This window comes from Elephas maximus, chromosome 25 (assembly GCF_024166365.1).
Source record: "Elephas maximus indicus isolate mEleMax1 chromosome 25, mEleMax1 primary haplotype, whole genome shotgun sequence".
Lineage (NCBI taxonomy): Eukaryota > Metazoa > Chordata > Mammalia > Proboscidea > Elephantidae > Elephas > Elephas maximus.
The window spans coordinates 40785024-40804767 of record NC_064843.1 but is presented as its reverse complement, the minus strand read 5'-3'; the positions used below and the strand labels follow the sequence as shown (position 1 = coordinate 40804767).

The window sequence follows — 19744 nt, the reverse complement described above, 5'->3', positions numbered from 1 at the left end:
TATGATGATGATCATAATACTAGCTAAAGTTTGCTGAGTATCTACTATGTGCCATTCATTATTCAAAGTGTTCTACATGTACTGTCTCATTTAATCTTCACCACAACCCTGTGAGGTGGGCACTTTTAATATTCTTGTTTCACAGATGAGGTGACTAAGGTATAGAGAAACCAAGTAGCTTGGTCAAGGTCACACAACTCCTGAGTGGAGGAACCCAGATGTGTGGTCATGAGACTCTGGCTCCTGAGCCCAAAGGAGCCTTGCTCCCCATTAGGATGGGGATGAGGATGGGGTATACAAGGTTTTTTCTGAGCTGGAGGGGTGAGGAAAAAGAGAACCCACATTTGTCGCCAGACAAATAGTAGTTGTATGTCAACTACTGTGAACAGTATACAAGTGATGAAGATATAGATATTGTTGTTGGTTGCTGTTGAGTCAATTCTGACTCATGGCGACCCCATGTGTGCAGAGAAGAACTGCTCCATAGGGTTTTCAAGGCTGTGACCTTTCAGAAGCAGAGCTCCAGGCCTGTCTTCCGAGGCACCTCTGGGTGGGTTCGAACTGCCAACCTTTTAGCTAGTAGTCAAACACTTAACCATTTGTGACACCCAGGGGAGCCTAGATATATAGAGACATAGACATAGATCATCAATGAAATCCTTACAAAAACTGGAAACTGAACCTTGGGGAGACAAAGTATCTTATCTGAGGTCATAAACCTAGTAATTGGCAGAGTTAGGATTTACTCCAAATCTCCTACCCTACCCTGTCGCCATCATCCTCATTTCTCCTCCTGGAAGCAGTCCCACGTGGGACCTTTATCCCAAATGATGCCCTAGGAGGTGAGGGTCTCACCACACATGACCCTCTGCCCTGGTATTTGTGTCCTGACAAATAGGAGACAGCGAGCACCTGAAAGAGGAATATGTGCTTCAAAGGGGCCGTCTGCAGGGAGTGGATGGAAAGGGAGTGGTTGGGTGGCATCCATGGTTGAAGGCGTGCACATGACGTCTCAGTGTGGTTTCTGACACCCTTCTCCCTGCCTCCTTCAGTCACTGTCCCATGCCTGAACCCCAGGGTTGCCTCTGCTCGCCAAAGATCAAAGATCCAATGATCTTGTCCATGGATTACCCAGGGCCCTTTGCCCACCCCCGCCCTTGACATGGCACTAACCACAGGCCACTCTGCCAGAGGGTGTTCTGGAATGGAAAGGGGAGATGGCACACAACCATCTAAAGTTGGTTCTGAGTTTACAGTCTTCTGGGATATTTATGAGCCTCACCCCAGGTGAGGGGAAAAATGAAGGGAGAATTGTGTCACCATTACAACCGGCTCAGTAACTTATACACCTGAAAAACATCAGATGGAGAGGAGCCTTAGAGTCGGCTCCTATGCTCCCCGATCCTTACTCCGGATGTGAAGTCATGGAGGCCCAGAGAGGTTATATGATTTGCCTCCAGTGGGACGTCTCTGGACTCTCATTCCAGTGCTCTTCTCACAACTCCAAGCTGCCTGCCCAAGTGACTGCTTTACCTGCAGTACCAGGCCTGGGCGATTTCTCTTCATTGTTACCTGGGGATGTCAGTATAACCGTGTTCAGTTCTTCACTCTGTTGTGACAGATATCGCCAAATGTCTACCCTAATATTCAATCACTCCTTTTTCTTAGGTCATAAAACCCCCCATATCAATAAACACTACATTTTCCAGGCTTTCCTGCAGCTGAGTGGTCACAAAAGAGGTTCCGGCCAATGACTTGTAGGCACAAGTTACATGTATTAATTTCCAGGAAACTTGTGTCTCTTTTTTTGAGTTAAAATTCACATAACATAAAAGTAACCATTTTAAAGTGTACAACTTAGGGGCATTTAATACAATCACAATGTTGTGCAACCATCATCTCTAGCTAGTCCTAAGATGTTTCCATCACCCCAAAAAGAACCCCTACTATTAGCAGTCATTCCCCACTTACACCTTCCCTAGCCCCTAGGCAACCGCTAATCTCCTTTCTGCCTCTATGGATTTGCCTATTCTGGGTATTTCATATAAATGGAATCACACAATATGTGGCTTTTGTGTGACTGGCTTTTCTTATTTAACATAATGCTTTGGGGATTCATTCATGTTGTAGCATGTATCAATACTTTCTTCCTTTTTATGGTGGAATGACACCCATTGTACATACATATTGCACTGTGTTTATCCAATCATTCACTGAAGGACACTGGGTTGTTTCCACTTTTTGGGTATTGTGAATAAGTGCTGCTATGCACATTTGTGCACAACTATTGGTTTGAATACCTCTTTTCAATTCTTTTGAGAAAATCTCTTTTTAAAAACAAGTGTCCTTTGCCTGCTCTCCTCCCTCTTTCTCCATCCTGTCGCCTGGAGTGCGGGTGTGATGGGCACAAAGCTCACGCAGCTTTTTCAGGCTTGCAGGGCCCTACGCCAGGATGGCAGAGTGGGGAGGTGCACCGTGCTGGAGCCCTGAGGATGGTGCAGCTGCCTTCTCGCCCAGAATTGCCAACCTCCAAACCTCTTGTGCAAGGAAAAAATAGTTTTCTGTCTTGTTTATTTCGTAAGTCATTGTTACTTGGGTATTCTCTGCCATCCAGAGCCCAACCTAACCTCGTACACCTGGTAATGTTACTCTCCCACCCACTTGGTGTATGTCTGTCTTTGGCAAGGGTGACATGAGAAACACAGAACAGCCTCCAGCCCTGAGAAAGGGGAGTTACCAGTTAACCCTCTTAGTCCTTACCAGTCTGGCTCAGCAATAAAGACGTCTCAGCGACCTGCGAGTGTGTCTTGGTTGTTGGGTGTGAGACTGGGGTTTTCACCTCCTATTCTCAGGAAGACCACATTATAGGGGAGCTGGTGCATGGCCCAACATAACTCCTACCCCATTGGCTGAGTCTCTCTTAATTCCCAGCCCCTTCTCCCCACATCCCTTCTCTAGGCAAGGATGTATTTTTTTCTCACAGACTTCTAGAATTAATAAAAACCAAAAAACAAAAAAAACCAAATCTGTTGCTGTTGAGTCAATTCCGACTCACAGTGACCGTATAGGGCAGAGTAGGTCTGCCCCATAGAGTTTCCAAGGAGCGGCTGGTGGATTTGAACTGCTGACATTTTGTTTAGCAGCCATAGCACTTAACCACTACACCACCAGGGTTTCCACAATTAATAAGGGCTAATAGAAATACTAAAAATCATCTAGCCAAGTAGCCTTCAAGTTTTCTTTTTTGTTTTTAATGGAGATCACATTAGGGAATATATTTTACAAAGTGTCAACACACATAAATCTGTAATTGACACAAAGTTACATAAAACAATACTAACCCTTACTACATAAGAGGTACTCTGATAGTGTCTCTCCTACTTAATTTCTTTTACACTGCTGGTCATAACCCACTAAATTGATTTCACAAGCTGCTAGTGGTGACAAGCGGCAGTTTGAAAAACAGTGACATAATCCAATATTCCCACATGACAGGTAAGAAAACTGAAGCCCAGAAAGGGGGCATGATCTGCCTGAGGTCACAGGACAGTTTAGACAGGTCTCAGTCCTATTTAATGAGGGGTTGTGAGTCATTCCCAACACCCCTCTCCTTCTGATCTGGGCGCTAGGAACATCAGCCCTACCGCAGGCTCCAAGAGCACAAGCATTGTCCTGCTCAGCTCCCACCTCTCTCTCTTTAGCTTCCTGTGTCATTTCCCTTTAGCTTTTTGTCCACATGTTCAGACAGCATTTTCAATTCCTGTGAAGCATAAGTGGCATGATTTTATTAAGGAGCAGGGAGGAAACCCAGGTGGCATAGTGCTTAAGAGCTACATCTGCTAACCAAAAGGTTGGCAGTTAGAATCTACCAGGCACTCCTTGGAAACCCTGTGGGGCAGTTATACTCTGTCCTATAGGGTCGCTATGAGTCGGAATCGACTAGACGGCAGTGGGCTTTTTTGGTTTACGGAGCAGGGAATCCAGCGTTCAGTTGGTGGGCTGAGTGAAGGGCTGAGAGGCTGGGATGAAGTGGAATGAGACTCAAACTGGTGGCCTGGAGTTGGGCTGAGAGGCCCTAGTCAAGGGTCTCAATTTCTCTGAATTACACTTTCCTCATCTGTTTTTTTTCATAGCGAGACCTCCCCATACATCCTTGCAAGGTTATTATTGGAATCCAAGAGGTAACCATAACAAGCACGTGGGGCCCCCACAAAGGTTGTTGTTGTTAGGTCAAGTTGGTTCTGACTCAGCAGCCTTGTGTATAACAAACCAAAATATTGCCTGGTCCTGTGCTGGGAGGGAAACAAATGTCTTGGGATCCCACATATAATGGTAAAAGATAACCAAGAGTAGAAAAGGACTACAGCTTTTTTGTGTGCTGCCACTTATGTGCCAGGCAATGTGCTAAGCATTATGTCTTTTCTCAAACTCACTCATTGTCTTTACTCACTCATTGCCTTTATGAGTCACAAAACCCCGATAAGGAAAATACTGTTAGTTCTATTTTACAGACAAAGGATTTGGACGCCAGGTAAAAATCACTTGCCCACTATCACACACTCAAGCAAAGCCTGACCCAAGCCCTGACCACATATGACTTCAAGCTGTCACCCTGCAGCCACCCAATGCAGTTGTGGTGGCAATGGCTTAGGCACAGTTCATGGGGGCTGCAAGAAAGTGTCACCCACAGCCTACTCCCTGCCTAGACGTTATAAGGCCAGGGTGAAAGGAGAGGAGGTAAGGAGGACCCCTCAGCCCACCTCACTTCCAAAGAGAGAGCTTAGGATCTCTTAGACCAGCGGTTCCCAACTCCAGCTGCACGTAAGAGTCATTGGACAGCTTTAGACTGGTCTGGGCCTCATCCCAAACCTATGAAATTAGAATCTCAGGTTAAGAACAGAATTGGCATTTTAAAAAAGCTCTCCTGATGATTCTGAGATGCACCAAGAACTGTGAATCTCTACCTTAGATCTACATGTCGCCTTACACTTATCAAAACCTTTTCACACTAATTATCTTACCCAAGGAGGCCAGAGAGGAAGCTGAGGCTGAGGCAGAAACGCAGACTGCTCCGAACCCTTTTCTCAGCCTCTACCAAAGCCCCTGGGGCCACGTTCCCTCCACTCCTAAGTGATGAAAAAGAAATTCCTAACTAGGGCTCACCCTTGGGAGGAACATGATCCCCCACTGTGAGGCAGAGCCCCTTGAGGGGGAGGCAGAGCCAGGAAGTTATTGCAGGTGGACAGGAAGAGCCCGCAGATACAGAAGTAGGGGCTGGAAATGTACGAGTGGGACTGCCAGCTGAGGAGGGGCTCATCCTGGAGAGGCTCTCAGTAATGGGAGAGGCTCTCCTGGGAATGATTCTTGATTAGAAAATGGACTTAACCTGACTGTATTCTTCTAAAGACCCCAAACGTAAAGAGAAAAGAGGCTTACGACCGAAGTTCCCAAATAATAATAAGCTAGGTTTACTGAAGGAGTCCCTGGGTGGTACAAACAGTGAAGCGCTCGGCTACTGGCCAAACCCACCCTGAGATGCTTCAGAAGAAAGGCCTGGAGATCTGCTTCTGAAAGGTCACAGTCATGAAAACCCTATGGAGAGCAGTTCTACTCTGCAACACATGGGAACGCCAAGAGTTGGAATCAACATCAACTATTCGGTTGCTTTATGTTTACATAGCAGCTATGAGGTGGATGGAGTCCCTGGGTGGTGCGAATGGTTAATATCCTTGGCTGCTAACTGAAGGCTGGAGTCCACCCAAAGATGCCTCAGAAAGAACCCCTGGGAAATCAGCCACTGAAAACTCCATGGAGCACAGTTCTACTCTGACACACACGGGGCCACCATGAGTCAAAGTCGACTAAACGGCAACTGGCTTGTTTTATGAGGTGAATACCGCTAGTAACTCCATGTGGGAAATGAGGAAACAGAGGGACACAGGTGAAGTAACCTGCCCGAGACCACTCAGGCAGTAAGGGACAGGGCTGAGAGGCACTCCAGAGAGTTTGGCTTTGGACTTGAGCTCTTAACCTCTGCATATACTCTGACAGTAACAACAGTTGTTGAAAGTGGGATGAAGCTGCTGGCCAATTTGTCTCTGATGGACAGAGAACAGCTTCTGCTCCAGGTGAAAGAATGTGGGAGGGGCCACAGAAGAGAGAAGAGCGACTCCTCTTTTCAAACATTGAACAGCTGGAGCCACAAGCCTCCGACTCCAGAGGGGTGATCTGCTTTTCAGGGAGAGTGTCTATGGTGCTCCCATCCAGGGGGTTGAAACAAGAAGCTATTACCCAGACCACAGAGAGCCCAGGAAGCTCCTAGAAAATTTACAGAGAGGAAGAGGCAGGAGCCCAGGAGAAATTCCTGATTGCTTCCACACTTTTCCACACAGAAAGAGCCACTAGTGCCCCAGATCCAGGGGAAAAAAAAACGTTTTGTGACAAACACATAGGCAGGGGTGAATTATCCAATAGGTGAGGTAAGCACAGTGCTCACCCTGCTTATCAGATCACCTGTAGTGAACAATTTCACATTTTTTCACCACATCAAAGATTGTGCTTCTAGATGTGGCTGGCATCTGTTTCTCTCCCAACCCCACAGTACCTTCCTACAGAATCAAAGCCTCTTTTCAAATTTATAATCCCTGACAGAGGTGGATGACCCAGTAAGCAAGGTAAGCACAGGGCTTCCTTGTGCTTATTTACTAATCTATAGTGAACAATTTCACTACAGATGATCTGCTAAGCAAGGTAAACACTGTATTTTCCTTGCATATTGGATGATCCATCCCCTGCCCACAGGCCCAGAATGTCACAGGTCCTCTGGAGATTGGGGAAATGAGGTCCACAGAAGGTAAGGTTCTAAAGCTTAGACCAGTGCTGCCCAAGCTGGACAGAACTGTCAGTCCCCAAAACAGAGGCTCTGGCCTCCCCCAAGCAGAGGTCTCTGCCTGAGGACTCTTTCCTTAATCCAAGGACTCCAAGTGGCTTCAGGGGTGAGGTCAATGCTTTCCTTCCACTCAGGGCTCAACAACTGTGCTCATAATCTACATTCAAGCACACTGAGTGGAGCTCTGGGCTCTAGCCTTAATGGGAAGCAGGCAGAGGATGCTTGCCAGCTGGTGCAGACCACTGCCAGGCCTCCCTCTACCACCATCGTTCTATTCACCGCCAGGCTGCCCTCTCCACCAAGGGGCAGAATAACTGAACCCCAGCTGGCTCCAACAAGAACCGGAGGGCAGAGACCTCTCCAATCAGCTGTGAACTTATACCATGCTCGAGCACCACACGCAGTGCTTCGATAGTGTCCTGGATCCCACCTGCCTACCTACCCACATTTGTTTTCCTCTTCCCTCAGCCCAGAACACTCCTCACCCCCCATGAAACTCCTCTTGACCAAGTCCAACCCATCTTCCATGACCAAATGCCATCTACTTCTCAGGGTCTTTCCTGTCCAACCCCCAGCCAGCCAAGGTTAATTGCCTCCTCCTTCCAGTTCCATAGCACTGGCTTTGTGTTTGTCATACAGCCTCATCACATTCCACCTGGCCTACTACTCACCTGGGAACTGGCCTTGCCAAGCACCATCAGGTAGCCAGCTCACTGGGAGTAGAGCCTGACTCTCAGTGATCTCCACGTTCCCCACTGCACTTACCACGGCCCCCTCCACTTAGGGTCCAATAGGTAAACTCACTCCATCAGAAAACATTTACTGAGCACTGGCTGGCTGCGTGACTAGGAGCTGAGCTAGAAGCTGCATGTGTGACAATGTAAGGGAATGAATATGTTCACCTGTCTCTCCCTGCCTTTTTTAAAATTGATTTTCTCCCCATCAGCCACTGTCTACATTCTGTTATGATCTTAGAATATCTCCAGTTTCGATGTTGAGATCTAAGAGCTCAGGGTCTCCCTGGACCACAGGCCCCCTGGCCTGCTGTGACCCCCAATGTGAGCAGAACTCACAGTGGGCAGGCTACCCATGTGGGTCCTGTAGAGCGAGGTGGGTCCCCCCCCCGCCTCCCCGCTCCTCACTCTGGGGGTGAGCACATTCTGGGGCCACCTGCTCCCTGCACGTAGAAGGAGTCTGCAAGTTCATCTATTTCAAGCCCCTAACCTTGGAAATGGGAACCTGAGGCTTCGGCAGTGGCAGAGGCTTGTCTTGGAATACGTGAGCAGTTGGTAACAGAGTTCAAGAGAGAGACCTCGTTCAGTACTGCTAGTCTTTGTCTCAGAGGTCACATGTACTCATGTATGAACTCAGCTCTGGTGGCAGGACACAGTGGAGAGAGCACTGCTGGGACCTAGTCTGGATCCTGCTACCAACTTGCTGGGTGACCTTGGTAAGTCTCACCCCTTCCTGGGCCTCAGCCCTTCCCTGGGGTAGTGGGGACAGGGAGAAGGCCTAGATGACAGCTAGCATTCCTTCTTGCTAAAGGCTACAGGATCCAGATCTCCTCTTCTTAACAACCCAGCAATGATGTATTTTTTCAGGAGGAAAGGCAGGGTGGGTCCCATTTTTGTAGCCAAACCCCTCTGTGATTTCCCAAGCAGCCAGCACTTGCCTTCTGCATCTTCCCCAGTGATTTCTTTCCAAGCCTTCCTGCGGTTCAGACTCCCATTCACCATAGTTTACAGGTTTGACTGATGCCTTGTTTGGGTTTGGCATCGCTGTCAACCCATGACAGGCAGTAATTAGCACACTGCTTTTTTTTTTTTTTAGCAGGGGCACTGTCTAACAAGAGTCAAATCCTCGACAGTAACCGCAGAGCTAAAGAACCTGCATTTCCTGTTGCTGTTTTCATCCCCCTGCCCTGGCACTGCTTGCAGGGAACGTGACGATTGTGAGGCACACCTGCTTCTCCTGCTCCTGGCAGGTTTTAGCTCGTCAAGTCACTTTCAAATGAGCCTGCTGGTGCTTCCGGATGTGTAGTTTACTTTGGAGCATTCCTGCAGTGCTGATGGTTTATTTTAAAGCTAGTTACATGCTGTCACTTTCTCTCTCACTGACTGCCTTGTAGCTCAGAGATGTGCTTTTCTTGGCCTATGTTTACTGGCAAAACGACATTGAGAAACGTGGGAAGCTGGGACCAGCTGGCGTGACTTTATGGGTAACGACCAGTGTGTTAAAAACAAAACAAAACAAAACAACACCAAGCCACGCTAGTCTTTCTGTCTAAGGGGGCATGACCTCCCACTGCCTTTAACATCTTGCCCATTACTCAGGATGACATTCCAAACATGTTCCACCCCACAAAGAACAGATCCTCTTCCACCCTTGGGAATGTGCTAGAAAATTGGGGAGCCACTGAGAAAAAACCACCTCTAAATAGAACCCTGAAACCCTAAATCCAGCTCCAATGCCCCCGGAGAAGCTTTCCTGGAGACACTCTTCATCCCAGGCTGGCCCAGAGGAATTAAGGCTCCAGCAATGGTCCAGCGGGAAGATGCCTCACACTCACCAGCCATGTTGTGGCTTCCTCTGCCTCTTCTCTGGCCCGTGTCGTGTCTGGGGATGGCACAGACAGTGTGCGGAAAGATGGGCTGCCAGGGATTGCCTTACCATTTATAGAAGCCTCTCCTACACACCCTAATTAGAATTTTAATGAGGTGGGTGAGGCACCAGGTCAGTCCTGTAGTGCCTGTAAACGTTTCATTTACAACATACTTGTCACCCAATTGAAGGTCATCATGCTTATGCAAGACCAGCCTGGGGAGAAGGGGGATTAAGAAAGACACTCACGTAGCTCACTTTTATGATTTTCTTAAAGACTAAGTACTTCCTGGATCATCAGTTTCCGGATATGATGACACTTTTCTCTAAGTGCCTTGTTGGAAGCTGATGCGGGTCTGTGGGTCAAAGGAATATCTCAGCAGAACCCAGAAGTACAAAACCATGAAGTCCTTTCTCACTGTACACATAGATTAGCGTTTTCCCCTCGCATGAGGGATATGAGCGGGTCTGTGGGTCAAAGGAATATCTCAGCAGAACCCAGAAGTACAAAACCATGAAGTCCTTTCTCACTGTACACATAGATTAGCGTTTTCCCCTTGCATGAGGGATATGAGATGCTCATTATGAAACAGGCTGCTCAGCCATAACTTGAAAAAAACTTGTGCCATTTTTCCTTTTCCTAACCTGTCTCTGTCTCCAAGTATGATTCTGTTGTTAACTCCCCTAAAAGATAAATGTTAACTAATGTTTCCTCTGGGACCTTGAAAAACAAGAGATATCAACCTAAGCCTGTCAAATAGGACGAAGGATGGCAAGAGCCACCCCCTGGGCTGATGGGATAATGGCAAGAAAAAACCAACATGTTTGAAATATGACCACCGAAACCAAACAGAGAGAGAATGGACATTCCACAAGTTCCTAAAACCCAAGTCTCCCTTTCCCTATAAAACTCCAGCTGGACTGCAGTTCCTTGAGACAGACTTCTTTTAGATCATTCTCCTCTGTCTCCATATACGGGTAGATCTAATAAAGTTCTTGCTACCCACCTCACCCCTGTCTCAAGAATTGGCTGTTTGCAGCAGGCGGCTCTAACTCACAGAATTGCAGTAGCAATAGGGTGGCTCGTACCAGGAACCTAGCTGTTTGAGATGCGGTGGCCCTGTGGCAGGGTCCAGGCCTGATCAACAGTTCTCCTACCAAGTGGTGGCTGGGGACTCTGTCCCCCAGAGGCTGTCCCTGGACCTGGGCTCCCTGCAGTGCCACTGGTTCCAAACCACACCAAAGAGGTGAGTGAAGGCAAGGCCTAACCAGCATTCTGAGGTGAGTCTGCAACCCTCTCCCTGATGCACTCAGGGCTGGGGCGGATAGGGTGGGCCAGCATGGCCTCCAGAACTGGACCAGGGCCCTTGGTTTCTAAGGCAAGTGGCGCCTCGGATGACCATCCCCGTGAGTAGGATCACAAGGAGGGACTCTTGGTGACTCTAGAGTTGGGTAGATGTATGAGTGTGTGGCAGCCGTCGGTTTTGTGTTTGGATGTTGTTAGTTTAGATTGGGAGATTGAATCCCCTCTGTCTGGCATTGGGGATAGGAGGTATCTGGAGGATTGAAGTAGAGATTCAGACATTCCTAGTAATGTGTTAGACCTCGCTAAGATCATTCTCGTTCCCCCTTTCCGTTCTGGCTTGTCTGGTCCGAGCACTCTCTGTTTGTCTTATGGGTGAATCTTATGTGGGACCGGGGCTGTCTGGGAGGGAGGCTGCCAAGATCACCTCTGCAACCTGGCTGGCTGTCTAGGAGGTTGAGACTTGTTGTAGGGGAAAAATGTCACAGAGCTTAGTAAATCAAAAAGAGAGCTTTATTCGGCATATATTCAAAAAGACATAAGTGGGAAGAGGGCAAACATGTTGTTATAGCCATGTCTGTCTGACTCCCAGGAAATATTACAGAATAAGCAAAAATGAGAAAATGGACAAGCATGCTGCCACAGCCATGTCTGCCCGAGTCCAAGGAAGGTTACAGAGTCATCGGTATATATCAACATTACAAATGGGCAAAACCCCTGAAAGCTTCACCTTTTCACAGATTGGCTTGAAACTGTCTTTCCTACATTTTGAATCGTCTTTCTTAACAACCATTGGTACAGGTTTCAGAGACAGGAGGGTCTTCATTGGTCCAACAAATTTCTATTCACTCTACTTTAATAGAAAAAGATAAGAGTGGAAAGTCTTTTGTGTTCTGACTTATATGAAAGATTCCCTAAAAGATGTTTTCCAAGATTATTCCATCTATTATCTTTATCTCAGGGCCCAAACAAAGTGTCCTTGTGAGTCCTTGTGAGCTCTTGTGAGCCCAACTCCAGCTGGGTTACATTCTCTACACTCAAGGACAGGTAATAATGACTCCAATATTATTTCCCAAATCAGACTGCAAGATTATCTCTTTCGCCTCTATCTGTGTCTTATGTGTAATTTATGTGTGAAGTGTAGAAATTAATGGTGAAAAAAATTCAGGGTGAATTAGAACATACTTATAGAGACTCCTGAGGATTTATTGATTGGGCTGAAAAAAGAGATACACAGGGAGAACAGATCTTCAGTCTAGGCTGGGATTTGAATCCCAATACAGAGAACGCTCCAGGCACAGTGTTAAGATTTTAAAAGACACTCTCTCCAAGAGCTCAAAAAACAAAACAACAACAGCAAAAAAAACACTCTTGGCTGCAATGCAAAAAACAAATAAATTGCTACTGGACCAAAAGAAAAAAAAAATGGTATTAACTACCCATAAAAATAAAAAGCTAGGTTCTTCGAAACAGTTAACTGGACAGAATGAAAAATCAAGAGAATGTCCCAGGAGATTCACCCCTAGGGTGCATTCTTAAACACTGGAAATGCTTTTCTTACGATCAAAAAAAAAAAAAAAAAAGCTTCAAAAACTGAAGGAAGTATGGGCTTAAAAATCTCTTGGCTAGTAGAACTGACCTGCCAGTTTACTCTAACTGAGATAAGGAGGAAAAAAAAAAAAAAAAATTTACAGGCCTAAAACTCCAGGCAGCTTTCCTAACTGCTGCCTTGCAGGCTAAAGTCCAACCCCAAAAAAACAAAGAAAAGGAAGGAGACCAATACCACAGGTGCCAAGAAGGCCCCACACCCCTTGAAAAGAGACCCATGTAGCTAGTGTAAAGAAAAAGGACATTAAAAGTGACAGTGTACAAAATACCAAGCAATAACAACAACAAAAAGGATAATTTTATCCTAAAGTAAAAGTAACAGTTACAGAACCGTAAAAGGGAAAGAAATTAGTTATCTTTTGCCTTTCAAAAATGTCTACGTTGACTTAAACATATGTAAATTAACTAGATAGACCTAATTTTGTCTTCTACCTCGAGTTAAAAGGTGGGGGGGGGGGCGGTGGTGGGCAAGATCAGGCCTACTCTCCAGGGCCATATAGCTCCAGAGAAGCTTTTAAAAGACTCCTTTCAACTAGGTAGAGACCATTTTAAGACAAAAGATAAAGAAAATTACTGTTTTACTATAGTTATCAGAAATTGGGTAGATACCAATCATAAAAAAACTGTAAACGAGTTCTCTCTATTGTAAGAGAACTTTAAGAAGCCAAAAAGAAAAATATGTATGTGTGTATTTGGGTCTGCTAATGAGTCAGTTCATTTTTGCCATTTGAAGGGATGTACTATAAGAGATATACAACACAGAATTTTTAAGAGGTTTATTGAAAAAAAAGAAATTGATAATAGTCAAAAGTTTTATCTGCCTGACTAAAGTTTAATGATTTAATTTATGAGATTTTTAAGAGCTTTAATGTTAAATACCATATAAAACAAAAAATTGGGTTTCTCACTGTTAAAATAATGAAATTTTCTTTGATTACTGAGTTAAAGAGCTCATCTCTTCTTTGTGTAATCTGCTTCAAAGACGCAGGTTCAGTCTGTCATTAGAATAAGATTCCTGAAAAACCAAGCCACGTGGCTTAAAAAAAACAAAAAAACAAAACTAAGGTTTTTATTTTAAGATTTTTGCTTAAATAAAGTATTGTTTCTTGGTAACTTATGACAAACTCCTGACAAGTTGGGAAGCCACAAAATTTTTTAAAGAAAAAGTGCTAATAGGTCTCCTTTAACATATTCTAAATTACATAAAACATGTTGTTAAAATCATACGAAGTGCTTAATTCTTTCTCTTTGGGTTAAAATTTATATGTTAGGATTTCCTCTTGTGTTTTAGCCTAATATTGGACGACAAACACGTAATATGATGCCATAATTTTATTTATTGTTTTTTAATTGCTAACTTGGTTGCAAATTTATTTTTTGAATCTAGCATCATTAGAGCCAATGGTTTGATTACAGAATTCACATCATCTATCTATGGAGTTATTTTTATCACTATTCAGGTATTTAAAGACTTGATAATTTTGGTATATTCTTAATACATCCTAACTATATGGTATTAAGTCTCAAGATTATTATGTATTATATCTGAGGCTCTTTAAAAATAAAAAATAAAAAATTTTTTTTTTAAAATAAGGTTAATGGTTATATTTAAAAATACTTTTATCTAAAATTTTTTTTAACTGATTTTATTTAGCCTTTACTTTATGCTTGTAATGAATTTCTGTCAGGTCTTTCATTATGAAGAGTTATGTTTATAAATTAATCATGGCCATATTAAGTTTTGTCATCTGCAGAAAAGTTTTTACTTTGCTGATTTTCTGGAAACGTTTGACCAGAATATCTCAACAAAAAAGATGGACTATAGTAGACTGATGACAAAGACTGTGACTAGACTGAATCAAGGTTTCCAGAACTCCTATGCGAAAGTTGATGTGTCTGCAAACTGCAGTTAATCCAGGATCACTTGGAGCAAAAATTAACTACATAAGACTGAGTAAAGGAAAAGATACTATGGGTTATATGTGGAAATGTTGCTGATGTTTTAAAGTCTTTCTTTCTAAAAATAAGAAATGCCTAACCATTTTCCTCCTGCTACCAGATTAAGGTCTGTGCCCTGGAGCAGTCGAGCCAGTGAAATGTATTCCAAGTTAGAAAGAGTTAGAAAGTTTGTTTAAGAGATGTGTACGTCACCTGGGACCCGGCAGGGACACGAACTCTCTCTGTGGAGTCCCTGGGAGTGAGTTTGCATTAGTGCTTGTGTGGGGTTCTGTAGGGGTTAGAAGTGTCTTTGTAGCCTGCAGATGGCCGGAAGAGTTTTTCATTGCAGAATAGTGACAGGAGACTCTGTTGGACTGAAGAGACACAGGCCAGAACATCTCTTTATAGGGCTAAGGACATGCATATCAGACACCTGGGCTCTAATCTCCATGTAGGGGGTTGTAAGTCACAGGTTGTTGTTGTTGTGAGGTGCCGTCCAGTCGGTTCGACTCATAGCGACCCTATGCACAACAGAACGAAACACTGCCAGGTCCTGAGCCATCCTTACAATCGTTGTTATGCTTGAGCTAATTGTTGCAGCCACTGTGTCAATCCACCTCGTTGAGGTCACAGGTAGACAGAGCAAAACAAATTTGTTTGTATGAGATTAAAAAAAAGAACAAAGTCGTTAACAGAGGTATGTGAAAGAACAGGCAGGCAGAAAAAAGAGAAAAGCTTACATGTTTATCATGACCTTAGTTATGTCAACCTCTCAGTAGCCTGTTTTGAAAAAGAAAAAACATACTAGAGAGTATTAGGGTCACACTCCTTTCTCCCAAATTATCTAGCTAGTGGGTTTAAATATTATAACTCTTGAATTAGAAGTCCCTGTTGATAAATTTAACAAGGTTGTAAATATCATAACCAGAGAAGTGTGTGAAATTTGACCTATGATTTTACAAATTAAAATAACATTAGATTTCCTATTAGTTCTCTTTGGACAGTTTTGTGCCTTAATAAATAATTGTTGCTGTACTTATTAATACACAAGCTGAGGTTCGCAAAATATCGACGCTGCTGAGGCACACGAAAAACAGTCACTGATGATGCTTATGCCTAAACAAACACCTCATGAGATTTGTTTCCTTGGTTGAAAGACCTTAGAGTTATGATTTTATTGGTAATTTCAGACAATTGGCCTAATATTATTGTTAGTGTTTCTATTCCATCTACTGATTCGCTTTACGGTGCCTGAGATCTTAAAAACCAGATAGTGCCCGATTACCATTTATTGAGCATTTTTGATCAAAGATTCTATAACAAGATCATGATCCAAAGAAGAGAACCATGAGACAGTTGTATGTAATTCTCCTAGAATCCAGATTTCTGGCTTTCGTGGAAGCTGGGGCAACCTACATAGGCCATCGTCTTTGGGTGTCCTTTTGAACCTCGAGCTTTGGGAAAAAAAAAACCAAACTGATTCCTGAAGGCACTTTGAGTCAAACAATTGTCCAGATAAACTAACGAGACCATGTTGCTCTGGGGGTTGTGCTTTTTTAAAGAATTCAGTCTGTTTTGAGAAACTAACTCCAAAGATCAGAGTGGGAATTATGTTTAGAGTAAATCAGTAATCGGCGTAATCAGCCTTCAAGACAATGTTATATGAAGTACCTGTCTAATGTTTGTAATCAAACTCTCACCTTCTTGCTACACAAAAAAAATTATGTATCTTAAAGAAACCAGGCTCTCAGAAGAGATCGACCTCATGGCTCAGACTCCATCTTATCTTAGGCTTCACTTCTGCTTCTGAAAAAGTGACCCATGACTGTTAAGAAGTAAACCAAGGAGGGCAGCTTGCCCCTGAGAAGAACACTTAGTATGTTTTAAACAAATTAACTGGAAACCTCCAACAGAAGTCCATCCTGTATTATCTTGCTAATTATGTATTCTTCAATAGAAGCTTCTTTGTCCCATGTGAATTTTTCTATACCTTCTGCTTTCTCTAGACAAATTTTGTGTGCTTTATAGTTTTTTTGTGTGATAGATTCAACTAAACTAATTTAAATAATCCTTTTCTAACTGACAGTGAATTTATGTGAGTAATCTCTTGTTTGGAGTCCTGAAGAATGTGTGGGGCAATGCACTTTGAGAACCTTAACATTGTCTTCAGATATTCATAGTAGTGATGCTAGTAAATGTTAGAAAGGGAATGTTAAATTGTTACCTATTAAAAACAAGAGTCAGAAGAAAGCCCATTGGTCCAACACTCAGGGTGTGGGTGGTAGATTTAATCCCTATTTATGATACAGCTGAAATAGAGAAATCTTCAAGAAATTTATCAATCACTATGGGATAAATAACAAACTTCCTACTGAGATAAAAACACAACAGCGATCTCTGACCTCATTAAGCCGAGGTGACATGAGATAACGAAACAGACTTGAGACGTTTTTATTCCCTCAAAAGGGTATAATCTGTGCTGTAACAAATAGCTCTTGTTGGATTTAGATAAATAACACAGGAGAAGTAGAACTCATAGAATTGGACAGCAGGCTACTTGGTTACACACTGTAACACCCTTACGAACACCAGATTTATTGGGTTGGTTACCATCAAAAATCAGTACATGAGCTAGATCACTACTGCAAGAGATAGTCCTGATGGTATTGGGCATAATAAAATTTATCCTCTATTGTCTTACACACTTAAAAGGCAAAAGAAAAAGCCTCGGGCTAAAATGTTGATGCACATTGAGTCTGCAGTTGATAAAAACTGTGCTCTTACTTAAGATCCTGGTGAAAAACCAGGTGGTATCTGGTGGAAAACCAGCACCGTGAGTTTAAAGAGCCTGCAAGGGCTGCCATCTAGGAACTCGATTAAGTCCAGGTATTGGTCATCGGTGTGTTATCTCCAATCTCAGATCAAAAGGAGAGAATGATTTAAAAAATAGTATTAGAGTCATTATTCCCTTTCCTTGAACACTGAGAAAGTGGCCCAGCTGGAGCTGGGGTCACAAGCACTCACTAGGACATATCACCTGAGCCCTGAGATAAAGACAATAGATGGGACAATCCTAAAAATTATCTTTTTAAGAAAGGAAACTATCTTTTAGGGAACCTTTTGAGACAGATAGGCTTAACTGTGCTGGTGGAACAAAAGAGCTGTTAAAAGATTACCATCTAGAAGTTGTGTAAACAGGAACCACACGCTGTCAACATAAGGTTGAAACAACCCGTGAATTACTCTCTCCTTCTTTTTTTTCTTAGTGTCTTTCTAGTCCCTTCCCCCTTTACAGGCTCCTGCATGTGCAGAACAACAAACTGTGACCGCTGTTTAATTTTCTTAGCCCTCCGAAGATGGTGATGTGGTGCCAAAGATCAGTACGCTTGCGCTATATCCCATAATAAGCGATGCCAAGGGCTGCCGAGAGGACCCCATCTTGAATATCAGTGGGTTCCATCTTGGATTCCAGATGCATGCACAACCTAGTTAACATGCACCACCATTCTAAGAAGTACCTGCTCCTTGAAAGAAGCCCACTAAATATTCATTACTCTATTGTCTCCACCGACCCATGTAAGCCCTAGCCTTGCTTCCCTTTTCAAGTCAGTCTTTTGGAGAGGCTTAGATCCCTGCTGACTCCTTTTGCTTAACTCAAGCAAAATGAAGCTTGCTGAAGATAAAGTTTGTCTTTTGCGTGTATTCTTACTCCGGAAAAGAAAAGGGCCCTCTGTGTCAGATTGGCAGCTGGTAACACTTTCAAATAAGCCAGTTCCCTATAAAACCCCAGGTGGACTGCAGTTCCTTGAGACAGACTTCTTTTAGATCATTCTCCTCTGTCTCCATATACAGGTATATCTAATAAAGTTCTTGCTACCCACCTCACCCCTGTCTCAAGAATTGGCTGTTTGCAGCAGGCAGCTCTAACCTGTGAAATTGCAGTAACAATTACAGTTCAACTGGAGCAGTATTTGATTTGGAGTTTGAAGCTCCCAGTTCCCATGCTGGCTGGGTGCAGGGCCATCACTAAACCTTGAAGCCTTGGAGGCCTCGTGTGTGACTGGGGATAACCACATCCACCCTTCTCAGCTCACAAAGTCATGGGATAATCGGATGAGATGATCCAAGTGGAAAGTGCATGTATATGCACCGTAAGGGGTTATGTTCAGATATTGTTTGGAATCACACATCAGTTTGATTCCAGTTGGGGGAAAAACTGTTCTTTTTAAGGAGGCAGCAGGAACAGCCACTGAACTGTGATGGTGACACGCTTTTCATCCTGCTTCTGCCCCTCTCCTCTGACGCTGGAGGGTCCAACTTCTACACTGGTTAAAAAAAAAGAAGGGGGGTTCTGATAGTCTTCATTTTTAGTTTTTTTGTTTTGTTTTATAAGGGGATATGATTTTCAAAGGATCCTATTACAGATTATTTACAAGTATCAAGGTTTCCTGTGATAGGCAAGAAAGTTAAAAAAAAAAAAAAAAAAAAGACTGCTTCAAGGATTCATGACTGCTCAGACACTTCTCAAGGCTTCCCCCAGAATCAGAGTGGGCAATGAAAACTTAGCACTACAGTGACAGGTTGGTCTTTATGGAGAAGATGGGAATGCTGGATGCTGAGAAAGGTGAGATTGAACAGGCAGGTGGGTAGGAAAAGAGGAATCAACGTCTTTTCTCGGTCCTCTGGACCCACAGCATTTTGTACATTTTAGGACATCTCTGTGAATCACACTGCATTGGAAATGTCTGTTTCTATCAGTCCCCGTCCCTGCACTAAGCTCTGTGATGGTACAGGCTACATATTGTTCATATCTTCATCCCAGAACCGAACACAGGACTTCGCAGCAGGAAGACATATATTTTTGAATAAAGGAATGAATGAATCAATCATGGTAAAGATGGAAATAATAACTACCATTAATTTACTGTTCACTGTGGGCAGGCACACACTAAATACTTTAAATATATTACCTTTTTCATCTTCATCTCAACCCTATGATGGAGCTACTCTTATTATGCCTATCTTACACAGGGGAGAAACAGGTTAACCAACCAAAGCCTAGGCGACCAGAAAAAGATAGGCTTGAGATTCACACCCACATGTAGCAGACTCCAGGGCCTGTTCGCTTAGCTTCTAAGGTCAGCTGTCTTGAAGGATGGTGTGAACTCAGCCTGTATCAGGTCTCTGGTGTGGCTACTGTCTGCCAACAAGTCTAATAGCTCCAAGACAGAGCTGTACCCCTGCCAGGCAGAATAAGACCCAGTGTTGGCTCTGGCAGGTGACTGAAAAGATAGCAGAAGGCAGAGAGATGTATGGCCAAAGGTACTAGACCCCAGTTAGGAGGTTTGTGTGTGGGTTCTGGCCCTGCCATGCCGTAAGGCCCCCCTTACGATATTGAGGCAACC

At 43.8% G+C, this 19744-nt stretch overlaps 1 protein-coding gene across 1 annotated transcript in view; it reads right to left on the bottom strand.

Annotated features, from left to right (window-relative positions):
- Positions 1-9499, bottom strand: part of TGM3 (transglutaminase 3) — a 44543-nt gene extending 35044 nt beyond the window's left edge. Inside the window, exon 1 of the mRNA XM_049869301.1 lies at positions 9459-9499. Within this exon, the coding sequence (XP_049725258.1) occupies positions 9459-9465 (7 nt within the window). The 5' untranslated portion in view covers positions 9466-9499. The remainder of the gene's footprint in view (positions 1-9458) is intronic.
- Positions 9500-19744: the final 10245 nt, after the last annotated feature.